This window comes from Onychomys torridus, chromosome 9 (genome assembly GCF_903995425.1).
Source record: "Onychomys torridus chromosome 9, mOncTor1.1, whole genome shotgun sequence".
Classification (NCBI taxonomy): domain Eukaryota; kingdom Metazoa; phylum Chordata; class Mammalia; order Rodentia; family Cricetidae; genus Onychomys; species Onychomys torridus.
The window spans coordinates 31,685,466-31,712,191 of record NC_050451.1 but is presented as its reverse complement, the minus strand read 5'-3'; the positions used below and the strand labels follow the sequence as shown (position 1 = coordinate 31,712,191).

Genomic DNA, 26,726 nt, shown 5'->3' with positions numbered 1-26,726 from the left:
ATAGGTGTACATAGGAACAAATGCAATTAATTGAAGGCCAATAGTTTCTGAAAGGGCTCCGCTGAATGTCAACAGGCTTGATCAAGGAGATGTTCCTCATTGCACATCAGTGACAACATCCTGGTAGACGATGAGGGCCAGAGAGAACCACAGCTTCTCCTGGGTTGTCACATTAAGTCCTGACTGTTGTGGCTTGCATGGCTCCACACTCCCTGAGCGAGGACTCTGTGTGTGTTATGTAATCTTTCTGCCCTGCCTTCCCCTTTGTTCAGTCCATGCCAAGAGCTAAATAAAAGAATCCATATGCGATTACAGCTATAAAACCAAAAGGAAAATATTAGATGAAAATATAACATTTTGGGGTTTCTGAGTTTGTTTTACCTTTAATGCTAGGCAGACAGTTTACACAAATCACTTTGCTGCAAAGTAAAGAATAATGAGTTAAATGTGTTCCCTGTCACCATCAATCATATAGGTTTGCCTTTGACTGACTGAGCACATAAGACACATGAAATGACTTTCTAATCATGTTGGGGGGGGGGAGGGGGGAAGCTGGAAAGAGGGTGGAAGCTTCTTTCATTTTATTCAGAAGTTCCATTGACATTTTCTGGCAATCTTCTTACATGCTGCACGGCCTTCTCTTTGCTAATAATGTTTGCCTTGAGAATTTGTAAAGGTCTGAGAACTCCTTAATTCAATGTTCTAGAAATTACCAGGGCCATCGGGGAATGGAATCCCTGTTAATAGCTCATGGATTGCTTCTCTCTTTATTTGAAATAGTTTGCATGGGAGTTACTCAACTGTAAGTTGGGCGTGAGAGATCGTGGGCAGTGATGGTGATGCTGGAGGAGGTAACATCTTGTGGCAAGGCCTCTGATCTAAAGAGACTAAAGTAGAAGGGGAAAAAAAGATGCATGATCATGCCGGCTCAAATGGGATACTGGGATTTAGCAAATGTATTTCAATTTAGGGGTGTTTATTTTGATTTGTGAATTTAAACAACACATTGACTATATTTTCTGGCAGTCAAGATGGTTTATAACCAAATCTAACCAGCTTCTTTGCAATCCTTGCCAAGGATTATAAAGCTTTGCATTTCAAGCTTCTACGCTGAGCTGAAGCTCTTTAATTGGGCCAGTGAACCACATACAGTAGCAGAGGAAGACATTTCAGAACCCAAATTATACCAAATTGTAAGTCCCTGTTAGTCTGGGCCCCACATTCAGCTATCTGTAACGCTTGCTAGGCTAAGCTGAAGTCCATTCATTCATTCATTTATTTAAGATACATTGATTGAGCACCTGCTGCCAATCTGTAGCTAGCTAGCTAGTGAGGCTCCGGCAAGTAGCCCTGGCTTAACAGTGTCTCCATTTGAAGGAGGAGGAAAAAGAGAAATAAACAAGGAAAAATGCCATATCCAGGGTGTAGATAAATAGGCAAAGCCAGGAGGGTAAAGGAGACCTGTGTGTATGGAGTGTACTGCCAAGGGTAATGGAGATTTCTAAAATGGAATTCAGCTATTTTACCACATAGAAATTTTATCACCCTAGAGAGAGAAGAATACCTATATCCTTCCTAGAGAACAGTGGGAAATGTGACATCTGTCCACTAAACAACCTCCAAAGCCCCAGAAAATGTTCTCAACGTAGTTTCTTCTTGATTGTCCTACAATTTGCCTAAGAAGCAACTGAAACACCGAGTGTCCCTTACTAGATGGTGTACTGAGGGGGATGCTAGTGCATGTCTGTAATCTTAGTACTCAGGCAGGGAGGGGGGGTAGAAGCAGAAGATCATAAGTTGGAGACTAACCCAAAGTATATAATAAGACCCTGTCTCCAAAAAAAAAAAAAAAATTGGCTGTGCAGTTTAGAGGCAGGGTGCCTACCTAGCATGTGCAAGGTCTTAGGTTTGATTCAGAGCACCACAAGAAAAACAAAACAAAACAAAAATCAAAGAGATGCTGTACAATCTTTATAGGTTGGAGAGTTCAATGTGATAGAGATATAAATTCTCCATCAGATGATTCAGAAACAGAGCCAATTACCTGACTTAGATAAGTGAGAATTCTTAGGGTACCAATAATGTGCTGTTTCTTAATCTGTGCCCTGGATACATGGGATTGTTGAGCCAATGTATATTTAACAAATTAAACATTTATTACAAATACACTTTTCTGTTTGCGTACTATAATTAAAAGTTTGTTTTAGATCTCTTTATAAAAAAAACCACTCTGATGTTTTTGAAGGTGTTCTCACTGACAATTTTATTTTGAGCAAAGACAGGAAGGATTTGATAGAGGTCAAGCATCTGCAAGAACACCCTTGATGGAGAGAAAACAGAAAGTATAAGTCCTCAGCCAGGATAGGGAATGTGAAGTACACAAGGTTCAGGATAGCACTCGGGACACTGGGGTCAGCAAGATCACGGGAACCTGGCTGCTTAGCACCTGCCAGACAATGCTACAATTTTGGTTTTGAGGAGACTGGGTGACATGGATAGACTTATGCAAAAGGCTGACATGTTTTGATTCATGCTTGTAAAGATTGAGAAAACATGCTGAGTCTAGACTTGAACATCTAGAAGGCTGGGATCTAAGAGATGGTGGTTCTTTGGATCTAGCAGTAAAAACGAAGTTGGTGGGAAGTTCTCAGATTTAGGGACTGGTTTCAAAGTCCAATCAAAGTGGCATGCTGAATTTAATCTGGTGCTTGAAGAGGGTTGGGGGAGGAGAGTCTAAGGTGACTCCAAAGCTGAGTATTAGGAAGGATGGCATTGTCAGTTGTGAATGGTGACATGGAGCAGGGCAGCCTCACAGAGAAGAAAAGGGATTCAATTCTGGAAATGCTAAGTCTGAGAGGAGATGCAGCAGCTGCATGGCTATTGCTGGGTTGTAGTTGGAGGCATAAATCTGTGAATCATCTGTATATTGAAAGGATATTAAAATATTTTATATTCCTAAAGAAGTAAGAGTCACTGTATTGGAAACTGCTTACCACAGATGAGAATCTATGAAGACATACCATTCTCTTGAAGCTATTTATGCTTTGAGTGGCATCACCCATAGGTAGTGGAGTCAACAGCATTTATAAATCACAATTGTCTACTAATTGGGTTTATGTCCCGAGACAAACTCTTTCTTAGCATTCACTCCTATATCACCTTATCTCCTTATTATCTGCAACTCTGGCCTCAACAGAGATCCTGACAATCCCCACACTGCCACAAAATGATGAGATATGCTTCTGGCATGCTGACCTAGACATTGGCTGTAGAGTTTATGCCCACCAGGAAGGAAAAGTGGGTGACTGTGACAGCTAATTGTCTGTGTTAACTTGATTGGGTCATGAAGTTCCCAGATATTTGGTTATTGTTCTAGACATAGCTGTGAAGGTGTTTCTGAATGAGATTAGTATTTGAGGTGGGGAAGTAAAGGAGATTACCTTCCCACCGTGGGTGGGTCATATCCAGAGCATCAGAAGCTGTAATGGAACACAAACTCGAGTCATTAGAAATCTGTTCTCTCTGTTTTATGGTCTTGAACTGGAACATGGGTCTCTTCCCAACTTTATATCTGGATGGAAGCCTCCTTATTTGAAACTGTTTGACACTATCCCTGCAACTCTCCAGCAGTTTCAGTGCAGATGTTGTGACTCAGTTTTCATGCCAAGTGAATCAAACTGCTGCAATCAATATATCCCCTCTATTGATTATATATAGATAGATGATAGGGGCATGCATTGATTAATGATGGGGACCCAAGTGAAAAAGGCTTTAGTAGCTAATTTCATCTTGTAAACATCAAAGTATATACTTATAAAAACCAAGATAAGAATGACATCACCACACATGGGACTCCTAATGTATATTGAATCTGCCACTGAATGAAATGCCATTATATGACTCCTGACTATATATACATACACATTCACACATCACATACACAATTGGCTCTGTTTTGCCAGAGAGCCCTGGTTCACTTGCCTTTTCCCAGAAGAACCTTCTTAAATCAGTCCTCTTGAGAGCCCAGTCCTTTCTTGATCTCTCATGATCTAATCTAAGTGAACCAGTTTGATGCATTGACTGTGACCCTTACAGAGCTGGCCAAAGAGAAAGGTGAATAGGCCTCATTGATAGAGCTACATAAAGATGTGTCTACCCATTCTCCCTTAGAACAGAGGCTTCCCTGAATTTTAGCAGTGCTTCCAAGCCATAAGCACATAAGTACATGAGTATTTTGTGTGTTGGGATATATGTGCCTCTGGAATCTCTACTGAATCAATTGTTTTCATAAAATGAAGCCCAGAAACTAAGTCTCGTACTATGGTGGTTATACTTGCTAAGAAATCATCTCATCCTTTATTTCCTTTTGGTATCCTCAAGGACAAACCTGGAACCAATTCCTTGGGTTTGACAATTCTATGCTACCTGCCCTCATGTAAATGCCTGAACTTCTTTTACTGCACAGTGTCTGCCCCCATAGAGTGAGGTGGCCAATGACAGTGCCAAGTTTGTGTGGGGCATTAGGAGAGTAAAATAAAATAATATAAAGTATTAAGTTCAAGATTTTATTTATTTGTTTGTTTGTTTGTTTATTGGTTTTTCAAGACAGTGTTTCTCTGTGTAGCTTTGAGCTTTCCTGGAACTCACTTTGGAGACCAGGCTGGCCTCTAGCTCACAGAGAGGCCCCTGCCTCTGCCTCCCGAGTGCTGGGATTAAAGGTGTGGGCCACCCCCCCACACCCCCCAGCTAAGTTCAAGATTTTAAAAGTATTAGAATTCCATACATTTGGGCAACTATTCAAAGGTCTTTATATTTCCAGCTCTTAAACCAGATTATTTTTATACATGAACTTGTACAAACACTCACATGTGCACAAATATAATCCAAACTAAAGATACTAAAATGATTCAGTTGAGTATAGTGGCACATACCTGGACGAAGCTGAAAGATTAAGTCCAACAGTATAAGGCCTGCCTGTGTAACATACTAAGATCCTGTCTCAAAAACAAAAACAAAACAAAAAAACATGGTTCCCTTAACTACAACTAGTGCCAGAACTATGTATTGATGAAAAATGACCTCACTGTGTAGGAAAAACAATAAGGAACCAATGGTTAATGTATTTAGCCAAGACCACTTATAAAAGGGAGCATTTATTTGCTTTCCAGTGTCACGGGGAAAGTCCATCATGATGGAGAGGCATGGCTACAATAGGTAGGCATGGCAGCCAAAGCTGGACGCTGAGAATCCTATCTTTAACCACAAGCAGGAAGCAGAGAGAGTGAAGCAGAAAGAAGTGAGGCTCTGAGCTCTCAAAGCCCGCCCCCAGTGACATACTTCCTGCAGCGTGGCTGCACCTCCTCTAACCTTCCCAAACAGTACCACCAACTGGGGACCAAGCATTCAACTCTCTGAGCTCATGGGGGACATTTTCTTCTTTAAACTGCCACATTAATGTTATGTGCTCTCTCTATTCTCATAACTGACTTCCTTATACAAAGAAATTACAGATTACATGCCCATGCTTCAGGGTACACGTGTGTGTGTGTGTGTGTGTGTGTGTGTGTGTGTGTGTGTATGTGTGTGTGTGTGTAAAATGACAAATCAGCAGAGTTGCAATAACTGGCAACTTGTGAGACCTATTTTAATGTCCTTAATTGGAAGTTTCAATGTTGAATGAGAAGCAATTTTAAGAGTCAATCAGTTTCATAGGGAAACTAGCATGTACACAAATGCACAATTCATCATGCCAAGCACACTTCCTTCTAGAAAGACTGATAGCCCAATTCACAGAAATGGAGGGTCAAGGCCCAAGTTGGAACTCCATAGGCTGAACAGGAAGTTGAAACTACACAAACTGAAAAACTCCCAAGTCAATGGTCTTAATGTGTGGCCCACTGATTCGCCAGGACAGACAAGGCTAAACAAGCCCATTGTCTTGGTCTTCCCAGAAGACATTAAGGAGACTCTCCCTGAAATAGGAGAGGCCAGTGGAAGGAGATCAAATGGTGAGGTGTAAACAGGATGTCCCAGGCCAGGAGATAAGTCACAGGCACCACAACATCTGCTGGCTCTGATTAAGGGACAACAAAAAATGAAAATAAATGCTTGCTGAAAAAAAAAAATGCTTATCCTGCCCTGCAAACAGCCAAGGAGCTATAGGAGTCCTGGATACCAACCTGGGCCTCTTTCTGAATGACATCAGATGTATGGTTAGTGTGGATTTAAATACCAACACATCTGAAAAGTAGGGGAAATGCATTGAAGCATGAACGGGATAAATTAAGGATGAGTAACCATGGGGGAAAGAGACAAAAAGCCAAAACTTTCTACAGTAATTACCAAAGTTAAAGAATTCACTGCTCCTAAAAAGGCAAGTTAAAGATATTAATCCATTCCAAAATATTTAGGTCAATTAAGAGGTAACACATCAAAATGAAAACTAGGTTTTAGAGGGTAATGGGTTGGGGGCCCTCAGCTGGGATCTTTGAGAGTGACTGGCAGAGGGAGAAGTAACTATTCCCATCTATTTCTTCTCATCCAATCTGGGCCCCTTTCATAAACTCTGTGTTCTAGTGGCACCTCTTTCTTCTGTTAAACCTTCCTAGCTTGGGTTTTGGACTTTTAAGTTCCATACATTAAAAAAAGGCCCCAATGAGAGCCAGTGTGCTTCTGCCTGTGACCCAGCTACACTGCTGGAGTCTTGCTCATCTTTCTTCTTTGAGCAGAGGCAGAGTATATTGTAATCTGCAGAACTAGGAAACACATACAGTTTGCCCAAGGCAAGGGAGAAGGTGAGCTCACATCTCCCTTTGGCTTTCCAGAAACACTAAGTGTTCCCAAAGGATGAAGTATTGCCAAAGTGTCCTCCAGCTGGAAGTGCTGGGAATCCTCTACTGTAGGATGTGGGGGCGCTGGGGAAGGAGTGATTTCTGTAAACAAGAATCCATTTACAGATTCCCTTCTCCACCTGCATTCATGTCCAAACAAAACAAGCAAATGCTTTGCAATAACACAGAAAAGACATCAAGGATAGGATAACAGTACGATTTTCACCAAGTCCTAAAAGAGACGACAGTTCTAGGACTAAGGGATATGCACACGTAGATTACAATATAGAGTGGGGACTGCATTAAGTAAGACTGTCCTTACTCTAAATTTTATAATGGAGGAAAGGAAGTCATGTTATTTGTAGGCTATGCTCTTAGTAAATTCTAACACAAAGACCACCTCTATGTCAAAAGGTCATATACAGAGAGCTGCCTCCAAACATGGGAGAGCTGGCCCTGAACAGAAATAATGCAGTAATATAACCCTGGGAGGGAAATGTGTTTTCAGTTATACCAGGGCCCGGTCCAGCCTTTCCCACAGGCTCTTCCTAAATAGGAACTTGGCAATGGGATTAGTAGAGCTGGAAGGGACGTCCTTGGCTTTAGAGGTGAGGCCCATCAGGGTCCCCAGGAAAGTCAGGCAGAAGTTCTCTCGGCTGGTAATAACACTAAAGAATCAGTGTCACATCCATTTTATTAATTTTCTTGACAGGCAGATCTAGTTACCATGCAGGCACCACAAAATCAAAACATACGCATGTCAAGTGGCCCCATCTGTGGTGGGGCTCTGCCAAGGCCCATGTCACATCAACGCAAGGAAGCAGAACCCAGTTCCTCAGACCACGTGCTGGGTCCTGTGAGCAAGCCTCTGCTGGAAGAAAACTGCCAGAGCTCCATTGAAAGAGCCAGGGCTGTTCTCTTGGTGACAGTTTGTTAACCTAGGTCTGGACTCCTTGGATTGGATTGAACAGACAAGTCCTGGGAGACATCTGGCTACATCTGGCTTTGGTGCCCCATCCCCAAACACAGCCACAAAGACCTCCCTGCTACTTTTCATTCCTCTGCACTCAGTTTCATATAGGCAGGACAAAAGCAGCCTGGATTAAAGAAGACATTTAGAGGCACAGAGTGACTTTATTTGTAAGTGGGTTTGAACTTGAAGTTCTGCTGAGCTGAGGTCTATGGGTACAGAATAAACACAAGAGAACATATTTTAACTTGGGATGTTATTCACCATGAGCACTGCTACAATTATGGAAGTAGGTCCAAGACAAGTTATTCTTTATGTCATACTAGGAGAACTAGCTATTGGCTAAATAATGCCAATGCCATAGGCACAAAGAGGAGAGGCCTGATACATCGCAGCTCTAAGTACCACAATTCATGGATGTTGTGTGTTACCTTGACTGCCCACACTCCAGAAGCTTGCTCAGTTGGGCACCTAGACTCATAGAGGCACTCAAGGCCCTGGGCCCTGGAGAACAGAGTGAGTTCATTCCCCCTCTCTGACTTGTCCAGCAGCCATCTGGAGACTAGGAGAGGCTGCCCAGTGATCTCTGACAGGGAGATGAACACATCCAGACTGCACGTCTCTTGGGGTGAAGAGTCGGTTCCTCTTCTCTCTCTCCATTCAAATAACCATGGCATGTCAGCCTTGCTGGCCTCCTTGATTGTGCAGAAGTAAATAAATGAATTATGTTGTTGGGGTTTGGGCTTCAGCACAAACACATGGTCTGCATTTATCCACACAGTGAGAGGTCTACCAGCCACTTGATATAAAAGAGGAAAATGATAATTCTTTTCTTTAGGCACTCCGGTGCCATATGGAATGTATATAAATCATATTTTTGTTTTAACAGCGGAGGCTTTGTTGATAGATAAACATGTGGTTTATCTAAAAAAAAGAGAGGATTGTGCTTTGAACAATCATTTAATGGCCACGGATGTGCCAAATAAAAATAAAAACATAATTTTGAAAGGAGCTGGCCACGTTCCCAAATCTGTAACAAGGAATTTCTCCTCAACCAGAGAAGTTAAAGCCCGCCGATCTGTTTTGAGTTTAAGCTGTGCTCTACTCAACCCCACGACAAATGGAATCCTAGGCTAATGTGCTCTAATAAGACAAGACGTTACCTTTATGAATGACCTCATAGAGAAGAGGTTGGCAAGCATTGTGGAGAGGCCTTGAGCCAGACAGCTCTGGGCTATGAAACCCAACTTGAGCTCCGCCAGGCATATTGCGTCATCACCCTCTTTCCAATTCCAGCTGGGGATGTTGAGCAGATGGGCCTGTGGGAATAACAAGAGGTATGAGACCCTGTTCTGCTCCTTGTCTGAAATCTCTTCTGGGAACTGCTGCACTGTCCAAGGACACTGGGTCATCCAAACTCATCCTTTCTTTCCTCTTCCTGGGCCTGAGGCCCATTGCTAGGTTCTCCACTTCTGTTCAACAGACTGCGGCCCCTTGGCAACTTTACTTCTACACTCACCAGGCCCACATCCTCCTCTCAAGTTTGTTATTTAGCCAGATTCAACCCAGAGAGGAGTTTTCTCTTGTGAGAGACACCAGCCCCTGTTATTAAGAAGTCTAGTTAGCTTGTTTTTAAAGTGGCTCTCAAGTAGTATCAGACTGCCAGATGTCTGTGTCTGTGTTCTCTTGGATTTTTTTCTTCCTTCTCAATACTCTAGACCAATGGCACCCCAAACTTGAGTGGGTACCTGTGAGCCCTGTAATATGTACAAAACCACAGGTTCTTGGCCCCAGCCTGCCAAGTTTCTGCCTGAGTAGATCTGGGGTGGAGCAGGGGAGTGGAACCTGCAGCTCTACATGTTGCTTCTCTGAAGCCACTGTGCAGGAAACATTCCCTAACTCATCACAGCATGGACATCCTGCAGTCTCTTGCAGATGGACTGTCCTATGCCACAGTTACGTCAGACCCCAACTTGCAGACCTAGAGGCACGCTCATACCATTATTTGCCAGTGGCATGTGTGACAGAGTGAGTGAAAAGGTTAAAATTCAGGAAGTTCTCTAGTGTTCGTGGATTTACAAATAACAATAACAACAGAAAATAGTTACAAGGCTTGAATGTCAGGAATAGCTTATGTTCAAAAACATCAATTATATAAATTTGAAACAAGGAGACAGATCCAAGAGAGAGAGTGTGTGTAGAGATCAATCAGGACATAGCACTTAAGGGTGGGTAACTCAAACCTCAATTAGAGGCCATGGGATACATGGCACAGAAATCCCAAGTCTGCTTCTTACAAAAAGTCTCCAGAGCAAAGGAAATGAACCTTTTATTCTATGTGAACAGACCATATTAATTCCACAGTATTTGATCCAGTTTTAACAGTCGAAATTGAAGAGGGAAAATGACCAGTTGAATAATGGCCAGAGAAAAAGGATGAAGACAAGAGAAGGTGAGTGTCCTGCAAAAAGATCTTTTGAGAACCAGTAAAAAGAGCCAGAAATGTCCAAGATTCAGGGGACACCATCCTCAGGGATACAGAATCGTCATCACACCTGAATGCCTCAGGTACTGCTATGTCAAGATTAGCTTTGCCCTATTCTGTTCTTAGAGCCAGAATAGGACTGACCTGGCTTATAATAAAAGAAAGCAGAGGGGTTTGGCTTGTTTGACAAAGGAGCTTTCTAAAGATGAAATATGTCTAATAAATGGAGATGGCTACTTTCAAAAACAACAACAACCATAAAAAGCACAAGGTCTGGCTGGGCAGCAATGGCATATGCCTTTTATCTCAGCATCTGGGAGGCAGAGCCAGGCAGATCCCTGAGTTCAAGACTAGCCTGGTCTACAGAGCAAGATCCAGCACAGGCTCCAAAACTACATGGAGAAACCCTGTCTAAAAAAAAAAAAAATCACAAGGTTTTTATCCCTAAGACTTAGCATTTTTCCAAGATGCTAGAGTAAATCACACTTTGTACACCATGTCAACCCAGAGTCCTTCTAAGCCTTGTACGTACCAAGGCTCTAGAGCTCTGAAATGATTTCTCCCTGTGCATCAGCAAACAGGAGCAGCAAAAGAGCCCCCTTCCCTTTCACAACAACAGAGGCCAGTGCACTAGAAGAAGGAAAGATCTCATTGTAGAAACAAAGAACAGAGTCCAGGCTTCTTTGCTCTGCTTGGAGAAGTCCTACTCTTGTGAAATGCCTGCTTGCAAAATCCACCTCTGTGACAGTCTCCAGTCCCAAGCCAGCAGTAGTGACTGCTGGAAGTGAGGACTGCTCAATCCCTAACCAGAGTATGGTCCAAACAGGCCTGTGTGGGGGCCACAGAGGAGTGTGATTTGTGTGGAGCTGAGTACCATAGGATCTTCTACACATCACACACTCAATGCCAACAGATAGCCCCACCCTCTTTCCCATTTCTCTCCTCCATTCTTTCCTGGCTTAAGACATCAGCTTTTTTCATTTTACTTCCCTGGCATGGTACAAAAAAAAAAAAAAAAAAAAATGTTCATCTGTGTGGAGAACTACTCATATGAGAAGAAGGATAAATTACATCCAAGTAATGAACTTGTGTGTGACAAGAGATTTGGGTGGTCTAGTCCCCACAGAGAGAGACACCACATAACCTCCATGGCATCTTCAAACAATCAAAACTTTGCAAAAAGTCTGCCCTATCTCCATGCCATGCAAAATATAGAGACGATCTCTCTTACATCTGGCATGTAAGCCTTGGGTCTCTCATGTCCCATGTAGAAAGTCATTTCCAGCTCCTACTGCCTCCTCTCATGGCCATTGTATTTTCTCCAGCCATGGGACAGGAAGTGAGACTGACGTGGCAATGGCCAAGAATGAAGTCTGTGTGCATGAAGCCAAGAGAGGATATTGACCCAGGAACTCAAATTCTTTGGTTTTGGAAACTTCATCCTCTCTGAGAGAAGTTGGGTATGTTTAAAAAAAAAAAAAAAAAAAAAAAAAAAAAAGTGCCAGCATTTCCACAGAGGAATCTAGAGGCAAATTCTAAGTTGGCCAAGAGAAAAAAAAACAGGTCCAACATTAATCACACCCTCCCCTTCCATGTATGCTACTGGAACACCTTTCACTTCATGGAGAAAGACTTTGAAAATGCGCCATCCTAGGAAGGCAGGAGAAATGAATTCTGGTCACACTTCCTTCTCTTACTACATATTTACCCTTGGAGAAATACTATGAAAAATAAAAATACAGAGACGTCTAACATTGGACTGTGTAGTATGCATCTTCAGTCAATGTTCACTAAGGGATCATATGCTAACAGCTTTATCCCCAGGGTGGGACTCTCTTAGGAGGAAGTGGAACCTTTGGGAGGTAGAATCTAACAGAGGGTCTTTGGGTCATTGAGATCATTGCCTTCCAAGAGGCTAGCAGGATACCAGTTAGCCCTATCTTTCTGGTTTGATGGATATGAACTGATTCATTGTTTTCCACCAATCTCTCCCAGAATGATATGTTGCCTCATCACAAGCCTACGAAAACAAGGCCAACTCATCATGGCCCAAAGCTGCATTGCTGGAATGACAGAAAGCTGCCTGTAATGATTTGTGCCATCAACTTGATGGAGTCTAGACTCATTTAGGAGATGGGCTTCAGGGCATGCCCATGAAGGATTATCTATGTTCTGTTAATTGAGGTTGAAGACCCACCCACTGTGGGTGACACCATTCCCTGGTTGGAATCCTGGACTGTGTAAGTGGAGAAAGGGAGTTGAGTAACTGTGTGTATTCATCTCTCTACTTCCTGATTGTGGATGTGACATAATCATGCTACTTCAGACTGCTAGTAGCTTGACCTCCTCTCTCTGAGAGACCGTGCCTTGAGCTGTGAGCTGAAGCAAAATGCCCTTCATGTAGGTGCTTTCATCAGAGTCTCTTATAGATACAGGAAATTCTACAAAGGCAATGATGAACACAACTATGTCCCACATGCCAGCAGAGACAACGAGGGTGCTCAAAGACCTGGTGTCTGTGACAGAGACTTGGTTTCCAGATCAGTGAGAAGCAGTTTGGGAAATAAAAAAGCCAGTAACAAGTGAGTTATTAGGAATGGCGCTTTTTTTTCCCCAGTGGGCCATGCATCATTCTGTCTTTGAAGAGCTTTAAACCATTTGCCCACATGTCAGCCAACACACTCTTCCTTCTACATTCAGAGATGGCCAGATTTTAAAAGTTCTCTTTGTGAAACATAGCCACCATAAAGAGACCCATTTTGGAAAGCACCATCCTTCCCCCAGGAGCCACAGTTTGGTTCTGCGGGCTCCTGTCCCATTGAAATAGAAGGTGGCAGTTGGCTATCCTGTTCTAGTTTGCTGGCTGCTGAGTGATGGTGATTTGTGCTCACCAGAGTTGATCTGCCTAGGCTAGAGCTTCAACTCCTGCTAGTGTGAACTTACACTGGGATGCTAAAATGCACAGATGGCCCAATGAGGACTAAATGAGGTAATGGATGTCAAGGCTCTTTCAAACCCATAAAACAGCACTCAAACATCTGTAATTGTTATGATGACAAACTCAAGGCCAGCGGTTTCCCTGCATCCCTCTAGGCTCTAGAATATCACCCTCATTACAGCATGGGAATTTGACATTGTTTTTATTTCAATTGTGGGAGCCATTGCCCCCTCCAGAACATGTTCTCTCGGTGGCATGGTTTTCACACAAACATCAGGTCTTTCCTAAGTGCCTGTATAAGTGGGTGAAATTCTACGTGCATCTCAGATGAGTGCAGAGAAAAAGCCATGAGAAGAAGATGGAGGAAGAGAAGAGTGTGTCAAAGGGGTAGGTGACCTTAGGCAAGTGCAAAGCTACAAAGCAGGGGGAAGAACAGTCTATTCAAAAACCTACTAAGAATGATCTAAAACATAAAAACAAGAGGACGCCCATTCTAAAAGGGAAATGTAAAACAACAGAGGAAAAAAGCCCTTTGTCAAAGTGCTCTGTCACTGTATCCTTACTAATCTAACAGTGCTCTGAAAACGATTTTGCCTGACCCAGAAACCCAAGTAGAGCAAGTGGGGTGGTTCTAAACAAGATGTGTTTTAAGCAAATAATAATGGGTCTGTTGATGTCTTCAACACAGTGTCTGAATGACTGCACTGGAAAATCTGTCTAAGATAGTTGGGTGGCTGTACTCATGTGAATACTGACCAGGTACCATCTGGCCCAGAAGCCAAACAAGTTGCTTTGAGTTTGACAAGAACTGCACAGCAGAGACATTCTTTAATTTCTTGAAGATGCTACATCAGCACCCATTGGAAAGAGAAGAAAAGGAACTGACATCTCTTTCTAAACATACAACATTAATTTTCCTTTTCAGTCTAAATTCAGCCAAAAATCTAAACAATCGCTTAAAGCACTCCCACACTAAATGAAATTTCAGATCACAAATGAAAGAAGGAGTGTTTCTTGCAGCAGGAGCTGTCACCAGTCACAGCCTCACTAATAAAATTCACCTCCACCTCCAGAGGCTGCCGACAAGAGCTTCTCCGGGTTGATGCCTCTGGGTTACCAATAAGCCCCCATCTCAACCTTGAGTTTTCAGAGACAAACAGAGGAGTCGACTTTGGTGCCCACCACAAAACCCACTGACTGGAGAGTAACAGAATTTCCAATAGAGCCACCTGCTGAGGGCTGGGCAATGGTTGGCACTGGGCAGCAGTTCCAAGCAGTGGGCCAGTCGCTGACAGCAGGACCCACTCAGCAATGGCCTCTGATGGGCCTCCACACAGCAAAATGGGCCAGCCCTTGCCAGCAATTAAGAAATAATGGCATGGTGCTGGTGGCATTTGGCAGAATGGGATTTTCTCGGGGACACCTGATGGCTTGTTTTGTAGAGAATATGGCCTGTAAGATGGGGCATGCTGTCACACATAACCCTGCAGGGAGTTATTTCTGTTCAGACAGGACACCTGGCCCCAGGTACTGAGAAGCCTCCAGTTTTGAAGCTCCATTTATTTAGAAGATGACTGGTACCATGTCAAGGAGAACAAGATGCTACCTTCCCTCCTCCAAAGCTATCTAGAGCTCAACCACAAGCCAAGCAAAGGAGTATTGCCTTTGCACAAGAGACCTTCAGCTCTGTTTCAATGGGAGGTAATTACAAGAGCAACACTAACCCTCAGCATTGCCTTCTTTCTAACCAGACCTCGCTAGAAGCTGTAACACCAGGAACATTGTTTTTAAGTCTAATCTTTGGATAGACTACTACTTTCTCAAATGGAACTGGGCAGACTCCCATTCTGAATTTGAGAATAATGTCATGTTCTGCCTTCTCTGCTCAACTTGGTCACACAAAGAGAAATCCTATCCCTTATCTGGCACACTCTCTACACCTTACTGGATCAGTCTCTAAGGACACAAAATCAGATTTTATCTTCCCAGTTATCCTACCCCTTGAGTAGCAGGAAGAGTGTTAATTACAGAGTAGGTATTCAATAGATATTGACTGAATGACTGTAGGACATAGAAATGCAAGTTGTTGGAACTTAGGTATGGACAGGATCTAAGAACATATCAATATTTCTGGGTTCAATAGCTTCTTCCTGAGTAGATGAATTAGTACAAGAAGGCGACAAAGACACTTCCTCTCAATAACCAAACACACACACACACACACACACACACACACACACACACACACACACACAAAGAAGTTGATTATGTCCCTAGAGAGAAGGGACATTTTAACCATTGCATGTTCTCTGCCAGACCTCGGGGCATGCATACATGTGTGCTTACATGCATATATGTATACATGAGGCTGTATGGAGAGAGAGAGAGAGAGAGAGAGAGAGAGAGAGAGAGAGAGAGAGAGAGAGAGAAGGGGACTGGGGCCCAAGTTCTGAGGATAGCTTCAGGCCTGAAAGTCTCACCACCTACCTTGTTATGATACTGCAGCATCTGAGTTATGATCCTGATTTTCGGGTGGTAGTTCTTTATGGAGATCACTCTGAAAAAGAGAGACCCAGAGCTGAAGCAGGCTTTGTGTAACCTGCAGAGTGTGATGGAGGAGTCATTTGCTAGGAAACCTTAGCCAAGTCGGCAACCAGGGCCATCCAGGAGGCTGTGTTCAAAGAAAGAATGTGTTCTCCTCACCATACCCATTGGTGGCATGAGAAACAAGTGACAGGGGACCCACTGGTATATATTCTAGGCATTACAAACATCAGAGATAGGCAGAGCAGTGAAGTATACTCTGACCATACCTCTTGATAGATAGAGACTCTAAGGCCAGACTTGACTACAGAGGAAGTTCAAAGCTAGCCTGGGCAACATGAGACTCTGCCTTAAAAACAAACATGAAGGACTCCTGTGATGCCTAGGAGATGGAATATGAACCCAAATAGACTGGAGATGGGAGCTTTTGATGCTTATAGACAGGTAATGTAAGCCTAGACCATAAGCTTCTGGAGGTCTGCAGTCTCCCACTCCCCAGCCTAAAAAAACCTCTGCTCTGTGTCCAGTTAACAACTTAAGACAATGATGACAGCTCAAAGCAGCCACCTGACAAATGGCTCTGATTATCACATACCCTTTGGACATTCCCATAAATGTGATTTTTAAGCAGAACTCTTGGGATATGATCAAGGACTCTGTCTTCCACAGCATAATGATGGCTTGACCACTAGTTCAAGTTAAACACCAGCACCCTAAGTATATGATGATCTGGTGGGAAATCTCCTCTGATTGCCCTTGGTCCTTTACCAAGCCTGGATGACCCCACCAGCCAATCTTCCCTGGCATCCCTTCTCCTGTCAATCACACTGCCAAAGGGGAGAAGTTAGGAGCCCATGAATGGAAACACCTGGTTTCCAGCACAGCTATTGTGCTAATGAACTGCGTGACCCTCTGGAAATCCCTGGGCTCTCTGTTCCTGTCTTCTCATCTGGACATTGGGGGCAACGGTACCTGCATTGTTTACTTCACAGGCTTGGTATGAGGAGCAAATGGGAGACCAGATGTTAAAATGCTTTGAAATCATTAAAGGTCCTCTCCACGTGTAAGCTATGGTTTTTGTCATTACCAACCCTGTCAGGGTGACATTGTACATTTCCTTCAGTGACAAGGAAGGCTAAAGAATGGAATTCCAGAGAAAGGCCCACCTCCTAAGCCTCATCAGGAGTGCAAGCGCAATCATCACAACCGCCCCCACAAACTTCCCACCGAGCTCCACTCTTCCCTTGGCCATTTTTTCTGCAGAAGTGGAAAGGTGGCAGTCAGACAGCAGCTTCATTTGAAGAAACTACAGTCAGACATGTGGAGGGAGGGTTCCCGAGAAAGCCTCTGCACACGTTCACCCTGAGCTTTGCACTAGAAGGACTTCCTGTCAGTTTTGAGAGTGTCATGTTGGCCTCTGCTGAGATATAACTCAGGGCTTTTGAGCCTCTGTCTGTCTCTCAGTGCAGTCCACAAGGCCAGCCAGCTTTCTGCATTAGCTCATTTCAAATGGCTCTTTGACATTTTAATTTCAAAAGCAACAGATTGGTCTCATTAATCTAAGGAGGAATATACAAATAAGAGAAAAAGCTGAAGCCACGTTTAACCCTGAGTTTCCCACTCCCTTTTGGGTCTTCTACTGATTCTCCTTAGTGGATCCCTTTCTTACATTCCTAATAGCCCTCTGTGCCCAGTGAGTTCTATACCTTGCCATCCCATCATGCTCCCTGACACCTCTGTGTGCTCACATTCACCCTTTATCCTCAGTCCCATTAAAAAATTACAATGATGAGAAATACCCATTTCAAAGTTACCACACATTTCTCTTTTTCACCACTGAGGAGAAATAAAACTACACATGCCAGGAACTTCTCTGTGAGGTCAAAAGCAAAAGTTTCATGCTCCTAATTTCTTTATTTGCAATAAAAAAAAAAAAAGGATGGAGACTTGAAGGACAATTTTATTACTTCAAATGACAGGGGGAAAAATGTGTCAAAGGGTAGAAATGCTACTTAGTTCCAAAAATGACAAGAGACACATTTTTAACTGAAGTGGACCTGTGTGGTCACTTTCCACTGAAGCCTGGTACGAGGAGATGGGCTCAGATGTGAAGCCAGTTCCCATTGCATCTTCTTGCAGCCTGGCAAACCATGTCTTACTAGACTTGAATCACAAATTTCCTTAAAACACAAAACTGAGTCTATTGCCAAAGAAAAGTGACTGGAAGGAGAGATCATGCCAGATGGTTTCTTCCAGACAGAAGGTCCAGATACTGACAGGAAGACTGGATCAACCTAAATGCACCAGAGGAATTCCTCTGCCTCACTGAAGGGAAAGTCCATGTAACTGCTGAACACTAATTGAAACCGAGATGAAGTATTCACAAGCATTATAAAGATCCAAAGGCAACGTCCCAACTCTCACCTAGGGGTAAATCCTTGAATCCCAGAGAAGCAAGCTGCAATTAGCATTTGGGCTATGTCTGGTCCAAAGGATGGCTATTCACTATTATTAAGTAAGAGCTGTTGGGAATACAGTGGAAATGAAATAGTTCACATAGTTCAGGTTCTCTCTAGAAGGTTCTCTTTATTATCTTCCCTTACCTTAAGTGACTATTCTACAATTTATATCAGAGAAAAGAACAAAATCTAAAAGGATTTTAGCTAACAAGAGTAAAATGTTTGGACTTTTCTGTCATTTTCTAGATACAACATATGATGACACGTCTATGGCAAGAACAATAGCTACAGAAAACATTTTTTCTGAAATTAAAATTAAGGGGTTAAAAATTAGCCTTTGTGAGGCCTAGTCCATGTGTAGAAAAGGCATTAACTATTAGTGTTCTAGATTTCTTTCTCCCCAGACCACAATCTGTTTCAAAACAAACATGAAGGGTGGGGATTTGGATACATCTAGGATTAAGAAATAATCTATATAATTCAGTATCTCAAAGATACATAGTAATGTCAAAAATCACTGAAGACCACTCTTCTCATCTTGGGAAACTGAGACAAGCTAATTAACCAATGGTTTTCAAAGCAATAATAATCAACCTGATGTAGACAGGCTGGGGACTTACTAACCAGGGGGTTCTAAGCCTCAGCTATTGGCATATTGGGTCAGATAGTTTTCTAGATAGGGACTGCGCTACACCTTGTGGGATCGGTAGCATTCCTGGTCTCTATCCACTGGATCGCAGCAAGACCACCTGCTAGTTGTTTCAAATGCAAAGATGTTGAACATGTTGAAAAATACCTCCTGGAGGTGCTTTAAGACCCTCCCCCAGTAAAGACATCTTGGGTCCAATTCCTTTCAGATAACATAATTTTTTAAAAAATGAAAATTTGAGATTTTATGGATATGAATCTGGGGTGGAAGGGGGCGTGTAACGCCACTTGAAGGCAGAGGTCAGCTTTGAGTGTTGTTCCTTAGATGTGGATCACCTTGGCTTTTTGAGACAGGTGATCAGTGACTTGGAACTCACCCAATTAGGCTAGGCAAGGTGGCCCATGAGCCCCATGGATTGCTTGTCTGAGTCCTAGGATTCAAATGTGCCCCTACATCTCATTTTCTAAAATTGGTTCTGGGGTTCAAACTCACATCCCTCCACTTGCACTATGGTACTTTACCAACTGACTCCCCAGCCCTGAGAGTAGAGCACTTTAACTTAGACCTGGACCTATCTTTCCCTTTCTAGCTCTTTCTCTAGGAACCTGAAACCCAAGAGCAACTCCGAGCATTAGTCATGCCATCTGCTAACTCCGAACTTCCTGTTGGTGGTACCCTGTATGTCAACACTCTCCTCAGCTCCACAGCTGCAGACAGTAGCCATTGTTGGTTGGTATATGAAGGAAAGATGATCCACAGAGGCAGTCCTCTGCAAACCCAAAAGAGGGTGCATATAAGCTATTGGGAGACCAATCCAGGACCTTCCCCAGCACCTGATTCCCTGAGTTACCTCATGATGTTGGAGGCATCTTCTGCATCCGGGTCAGCGCAGTACTTATTGGCAAGGATCAGGCACGCATCTGCTGACTCTATCTGAGAGACCAAAAGGAAAAATCATAACAAACACAAACATATAAACAGATACACTCAACTGCAGTCTCTCTTTGTGACAGCATTTAGAGAACCTGGTATTTTGCAAAGAAAGGAGAAAAAAACTCCTAAAAAATAGTTTTGTCAAATGTGTAGCTTGCAGGTCAGATCCTTGTTATAGGATAAACATTCCAGTGTGAACCTGAGTAATTATGCTCTTCATTCGGCCTGGCAGTTTACAGGCATATTTGCTGAAGTCCTTCAAGTTCACTTAATTAAGCCGTTCAATCTCATTCCCACTTCCTTTTTCAACTGTCTGTACCATCATCCTCATCTTTCCAGCCAGGAAATAGAAGTTGCTGGGTTAAACCTTTTCCTTCAGGTTAGGATGTGGACAAAAACAGTTGCAGAGTCGGCAACACAGGATCATCAAGGGGCTGGGAGAGAGGACTCCGTGATTAAGAACACTTGTTGCTCTTGCAGAAGACAGAAGTTCCATTCCCAGCACCCATGTGGTAGCTCACAACCATAGAAAACTTCAGTTCCAGGGCATCTGACTCCCTCTTCTGGCATGTGGGCTTCAGGCCACCGGAAGTACACATACATAAATGCAGGTAAAACACTCATACACATCAAATTAAAATAAGTAAATCTTTTTTAAAAAATCCTTCATCAAACCTTATGCACATTTTCATTATATGTATCCCAAGAAGAAACTGGAGCCTTAAATAGACAAAAGCTCAATGCTGTTTACTATTCGTTACTATTCAGGTATTCAAAAGACAAATACTTTATATAAATGAAATGATTCTTTGCAGATGGATCCAAAAGGAAACCTACTGACTTATCTTAATGTGAGCCAAAAGGGGCTTTTTGTTCCTTAGAGGGACCATGAGTTTGATGTGCTAATAATTGTTTGCATTTAAATTAGGCCTGAGAACAAAAGCCATTTTCTCTGTCCTTATGACTTGGGTCATGTCTGGATAAAATTAAGATGAACTAGCTACATAAGCATGAGAATTCGCATGCTGACCTGAGTCTGCAAGTCTCCTGCTCACAATGTTGTACTTACTAGATTGTTCCAGCATTCACTAGGAGGGCCATGGCTCTCCTGGTATGTCACACATTGTCTCTTGATTTCTTTAGCAATGTAAAGAATTCACACAAAACCTTCTGTATTTTCGACGTTTGCTGCTACAGCAATTACGGAACTCTTTGGTGACCACAGTTAGCATTTAAACTTCCGTGAGTTCACACAGTATTAATGAACTGCCACTGGCACACAAATGTTGAACACACTCACGAAAACTGTGTTAAATGAATGGAGTACCAGATGTCAGCTCACTTTCTTTTCTAAAGCCTTGCTTGTGCTTTATGAGAAGATGCCAGTTCAGAAGAGTCCATGAAGAACACGGTTAGCTTATTACTAAATGATGCGAAGTCTATTTTCTTTTCTTTTCTTTTTTTGGAAAAGGAAGCCCAAATGTTTTATAACTTTGTGTAATTTTCTTTTCTAACATTTCTCCCAGACATAATTAATGCATTTGAAAGTTATACTGAGTTCCATTAGGTGAAAACTAATCATTTGTAATGTTACACTGTGCATGGCTTTTTATCCATTCAACTTTAATTTTTTTACTTTTATTTATTATTAAAGAGTGGAGTATAGAAATCACCCACTATTATAGAGTTGGAGATATACTATATGTTTGAGCCCAGTAGTATGCTTTATGAAATTGGGTGCACCAGAGTTTGGTGTATACATTTTAGTATTATACGAGTTTCTTGGTTGATTGCTCTCTTGATTAGCACAAAGTGTCTCTCTTTGTCTCTCCTGGTTAATTTTAGTTTGAGGTCGATTTTGTGGGATAGTAGGATACTGGCACCTGCTTGCTTCTTGCTCCCATTTGCTTAAGATGGTTCTTCTATCCTTTCACTTTAAGTAGGTGGCTATCTTTGAAAGTTAGATGAGTTTTGTGTAGACAACAGAAAGATGGTTTGTTTCTTAACACATTCACCTAATTTGTGTCCTTTGACTGGGGATTTGAGGCTCATACTTCATATTCAAGTTGTTATTGAAAAGTGTGGTTATTGCTGTCACTTTGTTATTCTTTTTGCTGTTTGTGTTCTTAGTGCTACTTTGTGTTTCAGTAATTGCAGCTTCATTTTTTTTTTCCCATGGCTTCTTGCAAATGCCTATTCCTCTCTCATTTGTGTGTGTGTGTGTGTGTGTGTGTGTGTGTACACATTAAAGTGAGAGGATAATTTGTGGGAATTGGTTCTCTTCTTCCACCAAGTAGGACCTGGAGCTCAAACTCAGACAATAGGCTTTGCAGCAAGTACCTTTACCTACTGGCCCATGGGGATGAGATAGCCCCAATGTAATGTTTGAGCCCTACTTTGGGAGTGGCTGATTTAGAAGAAAATAGAGAAGTATATTCTATATTAAGACTAACCTAAATGTGAAATACTTATAGACGGTCTAGTGTGGACAAGCAGAACAAGGTCCTGGGGCCAATGAAATGGTGTACTGGGGTTAGTAACATCTGAGTTATCTGCCTAACAGTTTAGAAGATGGCTCTTGGCTACCCGGGAATCATGGCCCCAACCCTCCAGAAAAAGTAAAAACATTTATTTCTCCTTACCTTGACTCTGGCAAGATCATGTGGATTGAGGACGGAACCCTGATAAAATTCCACCTGAGTAAAATGTCGTTTGAACAGAGCCTCAAGCTCAAGGTTTGGGGAGATGCTGTGTAGACAGATAAGAAACAACTGTTAAAACAATACAGTGGAGATCTCAGACTCTGAGGCTCACTAGGTTTTAATTTCCACATAAAGACCTGAACAAAGGCCTGAACCTTCTGGGAAACCTCCTTCCCTGCCCTAAATAAAAGACTCACATTTAAGAGAAGTAGACACCACTGAAAATCAAGCCCATAGGTCTCAGGCCTTACAAAGGTTGGGGCTAATGTGGTGAATTGTCTTCCTCATGGTTACCACTAGAAAAGACAGAGCTGTGGCATCAATGAGATCGACCATTATAGATGTCAACTTGACTGGGCCACCTTGGAAGGGCCAGATGAAGGTGATTTCCAGGTATGTCAATTTGGAGATGGCAGACTGTGAGACTTGCCAGCCTCCAGAATTGAAGGAGCTAATGTCTTACCAAGAGTCTTTCTCCATATAAGGTGGGTATTGGCCATGAGTAAATGGATTTATATGGAGAGATCTATCCTTAAGTCAACTGTACAGCCCAATCAGGTTTTCCTTCACAATAAGAGCTGACATTTACTGAACATTTCCTGCATGCCTAACTGGGCTGTGCACACTTCACATAAATTGATTCATTCCATTCTTTTTGTTGTTGTTGTTTGTTTGTTTTGTTTTTCGAGACAGGTTTTCTCTGTGTAGTCTTGGTGCCTGTCCTGGATCTCACTCTGTAGATGACCAGGCTGGCCTGAAACTCACATAGATCTGCCTGGCTCTGTCTCCCAAGTGCTGGATTAAAGGCATGCGCCACCACTGCCCAATGATTCATTTCATTCTTACAACACCTCAAGGAGACAGAATATCTCCTCTGTTCATGGACGTGGAAGCTGAGGCATAGGGGAGTAACTTGCCCAGCCAGTCATTGGTTAAGTCAGCATTCAGGTTAAAGATGCACTTGGCACTATGTCTATGGATTAAATGAAAATCCATCTACACAGAGTCAGCCTCAAGTACCACACAGAGTCAGTGTAACAACAGTGTTAATATGCCTAATACACTGCGTGATACTTAATATTGTCAACTGGATGGGATCTAGAATCACCTAGGAGACCAAGCTCTGAGCATTTATGTGAAGGATCATCTAGATTGGATTAAGGGAGGTAGAAAGATCCATTATGAATGTGGCAGCACCATCTTTTAGCCTGAGGTGCATACTAAACACAAAAGGAGAGAACAGACTGAGCACCGCACTCATCTCTCTCTGCTTCCTGCGTGCAGACTCAGTGCGAGCAGCCGCCTCATGCTTTCAACGCCATGCTTCCCATGCCTCTATGGACCCTCAAACTGCAAGCTGAAGTCAACCCTTCTCTCTTTAAGTCCCTTTTGTCCCGTGTTTCATTACCCTGCTTCTTCTTGTCTTGCGTGGTCCCTCTGCTGCATTGATAAACCAGCCACACAATCACATTCATTATCCCACACCAGCACCACCGACACACCTGATTGCACGGGTCCACACTGATGACGGGACAAGAATGGTGACTTGGATCCTAGTGAATTTCACTGTTAGGTATTTCAGAAAGAAACTCAGATATGGTCCCAGACCACCTCACTGGGATCGGCTTCCAACCCTGGACTAGGATGTTGCTTCACCCTCCAAGGGTTCTAAACTAAACTGTGGAAAATTACCTCTTACCTAAGGAGCCAGCAGGAGTCATGGCTTATTCAACTTTGTCCCAATTCTCAACCACCTCCATCTCCACCACACAAACAGACACTCAGACAGAAGCCCATGGTTGGCCAGAGGCCTCAGTGATGGCAGTAGGGGGTGGGGGGGTAGGGGGGGGTCTTACTTGTGAAGGAAGACGATCTCCACGTTGACATCATCCCGGTCCTTGTGCAGAAAATCCTTCAGGAAGTTAGAGACACTCTCCAGAGTGATGTGGCCACAGACTACAATGTGCCTGCATAGGAGAAGCCAGTTAGTTCCAGCCAGACCCAGTGACATGACCCCACATCCTGATCCCTGACAAGGCAGCAGAAGTGAAGCAGCTGCAAGAGGAACATCTCTCTCCACCCTCAGCCCCTGTCAACCCTGTGCCCATCCCCAGTGGGTCATGAGGCAAAGTAATGGTGCTAACAGTTGCTCAGAGGCTCCTGGACAGAAAAAGCATATGGCTGCTCACCTGATGCTGCACAAAATCCTATTAAAAGCCCAGCCACTTGGCCAAGTGGTTTTATGCATTTAACAATAAGTGGCATTATGCTTGTGCTTAAATGCTACATTATCAAGTCCCTTGCAGATTCCTATCTCTCCCTTTCTGCCCACAAAGCGTCCTCCTGGGAGATTTACCACAGCAGTCTTGGTTTATGACATACAGCTTATCAGGTAATGAGATAACAAATCTTGCTGAAACGATGATTTTGTGTGTAAGAAAGCGGACTTTTATCAGGGTGGCTAATGTGCGGCTTGACACGTTATAGGCTCGGCTGGCCATAAGCAGTAAAAAGGAAATTTTGCATTTTTCTACCATAACTTCTCCCACAATGGGGGCATGTAACACTTTACAGTAAGTGAGCATTACTCAGGGCTAAATGGAGATGGGATGCCCATGGAATGGAAGATCAAGCTGCCTGCTGTGGCTGGGTTCCCAGAGGACTGCTGCCTCAAGGTGCTTGGGACTTCTCCCGAGAGCCAAACTAATTGACTTGAAGACCTTACAACAGTCCGAAGCCAGGGAGACATGGATGTGAAAATGCTGGCTTTGTTCTAGGCTGCTTCTGACTTTTGTTTCTAGAAATATCAGCTCATCCCCAGGAAATGAGATCCTTTTCCAGAACATTTAAGACCTCCACCCTCTCCAACAACTTTTCTTCCTGAAACAATGTGACCTTAGCATCAGACTATCCTGGGCTCACTTACATTGGCTTCACAATGCTCAGTCACACGACCATGCTCAGAGAATTGGCCTTAAGAACAAAAGCAGCTCGGCTGCGAAGCTATAAACATCAGCTTCTAGCAAGGACACTGTGCTAACTGGCTCAACTCCCACCACTCTACCCTTCAGGCTGACAGAGGGTCGATCTCTAATGTGTTTTAAGACCAGGCCAGGTGGTGATCATGCAATAAGGCAGTTTCCCAGGAAAACTTCAGAATGCCCAAGTCCTTTACCCTTTATAATTGCTCTGTTCACACTGTAATATGGCAGAAAGCTCATTGGCTGGAGGCAGCTTATAATAGGAGGCGGTGATGATGGTTTACGCAATGTCCCATTAGATGTCATTACAAGAGGCTGCCCTTTCGTGGCAATTTGGTGCTCCACTAAGTATGTGAGAATAATGCAGTAAACTCATTGGGGAAAAGATAATGGTGCAGAACAAAGAGTAAATCAATAATATGTACGATGCAGTTAATAATATGACCATTATGGACTGTTATTGTTACGGTGGTGCACTTAGCGATCAGGCAAGCCATGGTCATGAAGAAGGAAGAGCGGCAGCGTGGTACATCAGAGGAGACATCGGAACATGGTCATATTGCCCTCCAACAGCATCTGCTGGGTTGTGTGGGGGGGTCACTTAGCCACTCACCCAAATTTCATGCCCAAAGCCCTGTATCACTAGCCCCTTCTGACTATAAGGCTGTAAAATACACTATATACCTGATTTCATGAAATAAACAGACTACTTGTACTTTCACAGTTTTTCTCTTATCTTAAAACGTTTCTTGTGGTATAAGCATATTTACGGATAAAGCATAAGTAAGTATGCATGTTCTGAATGAGATGTATGATTCTCAGTTGGCAAGCATGTCCAGAAAGTGAGTAAGAAAGAGGATTTTCCTCCTGACCTGAACTCCACACAAATGACAAAGGTGTTACCTGGTGTACTCTAACATGAAGGCACTAAGGATGAAGAAAGTGCCAACAGGAATCCACAACTCGTGGGGTTGAAGCTATGTCTTGGGTGAAAGAGCAAGCCAGGTAAGCAAGAACCCAAGTAACCTGCTGTGATGCCAAGGAGGAGCTATGCCAGACAAGCTACTTCTTCTAGTCTACAGAAGGAGAAGCTGAGAGGTCAATCCCAGCCTGCCAGCCAGCCTCTGCATCAGATATTGCAAATTTCCAAGTTCTACACTGGCATATCCCGGGTTATGATTCACAGCCAGACTCAAATGAATGGTGGCTTGAGACAGCTGAACACTCACCCTTCC

The 26,726-nt window shown here is 43.1% G+C and overlaps 1 protein-coding gene across 20 annotated transcripts in view; it reads right to left on the bottom strand.

Annotated features, from left to right (window-relative positions):
• Positions 1 to 26,726, bottom strand: part of Kcnma1 (potassium calcium-activated channel subfamily M alpha 1) — a 701,946-nt gene that overhangs the window by 184,703 nt on the left and 490,517 nt on the right. For all 20 annotated transcript variants that reach the window (XM_036199296.1, XM_036199299.1, XM_036199301.1 and 17 more), the window contains 5 exons: positions 24,367 to 24,477; positions 22,451 to 22,556; positions 19,726 to 19,808; positions 15,711 to 15,780; positions 8,964 to 9,119 (listed from right to left, as the gene is read on the bottom strand). In XM_036199296.1, the coding sequence (XP_036055189.1) occupies positions 8,964 to 9,119; positions 15,711 to 15,780; positions 19,726 to 19,808; positions 22,451 to 22,556; positions 24,367 to 24,477 (526 nt within the window). The remainder of the gene's footprint in view (positions 1 to 8,963; positions 9,120 to 15,710; positions 15,781 to 19,725; positions 19,809 to 22,450; positions 22,557 to 24,366; positions 24,478 to 26,726) is intronic.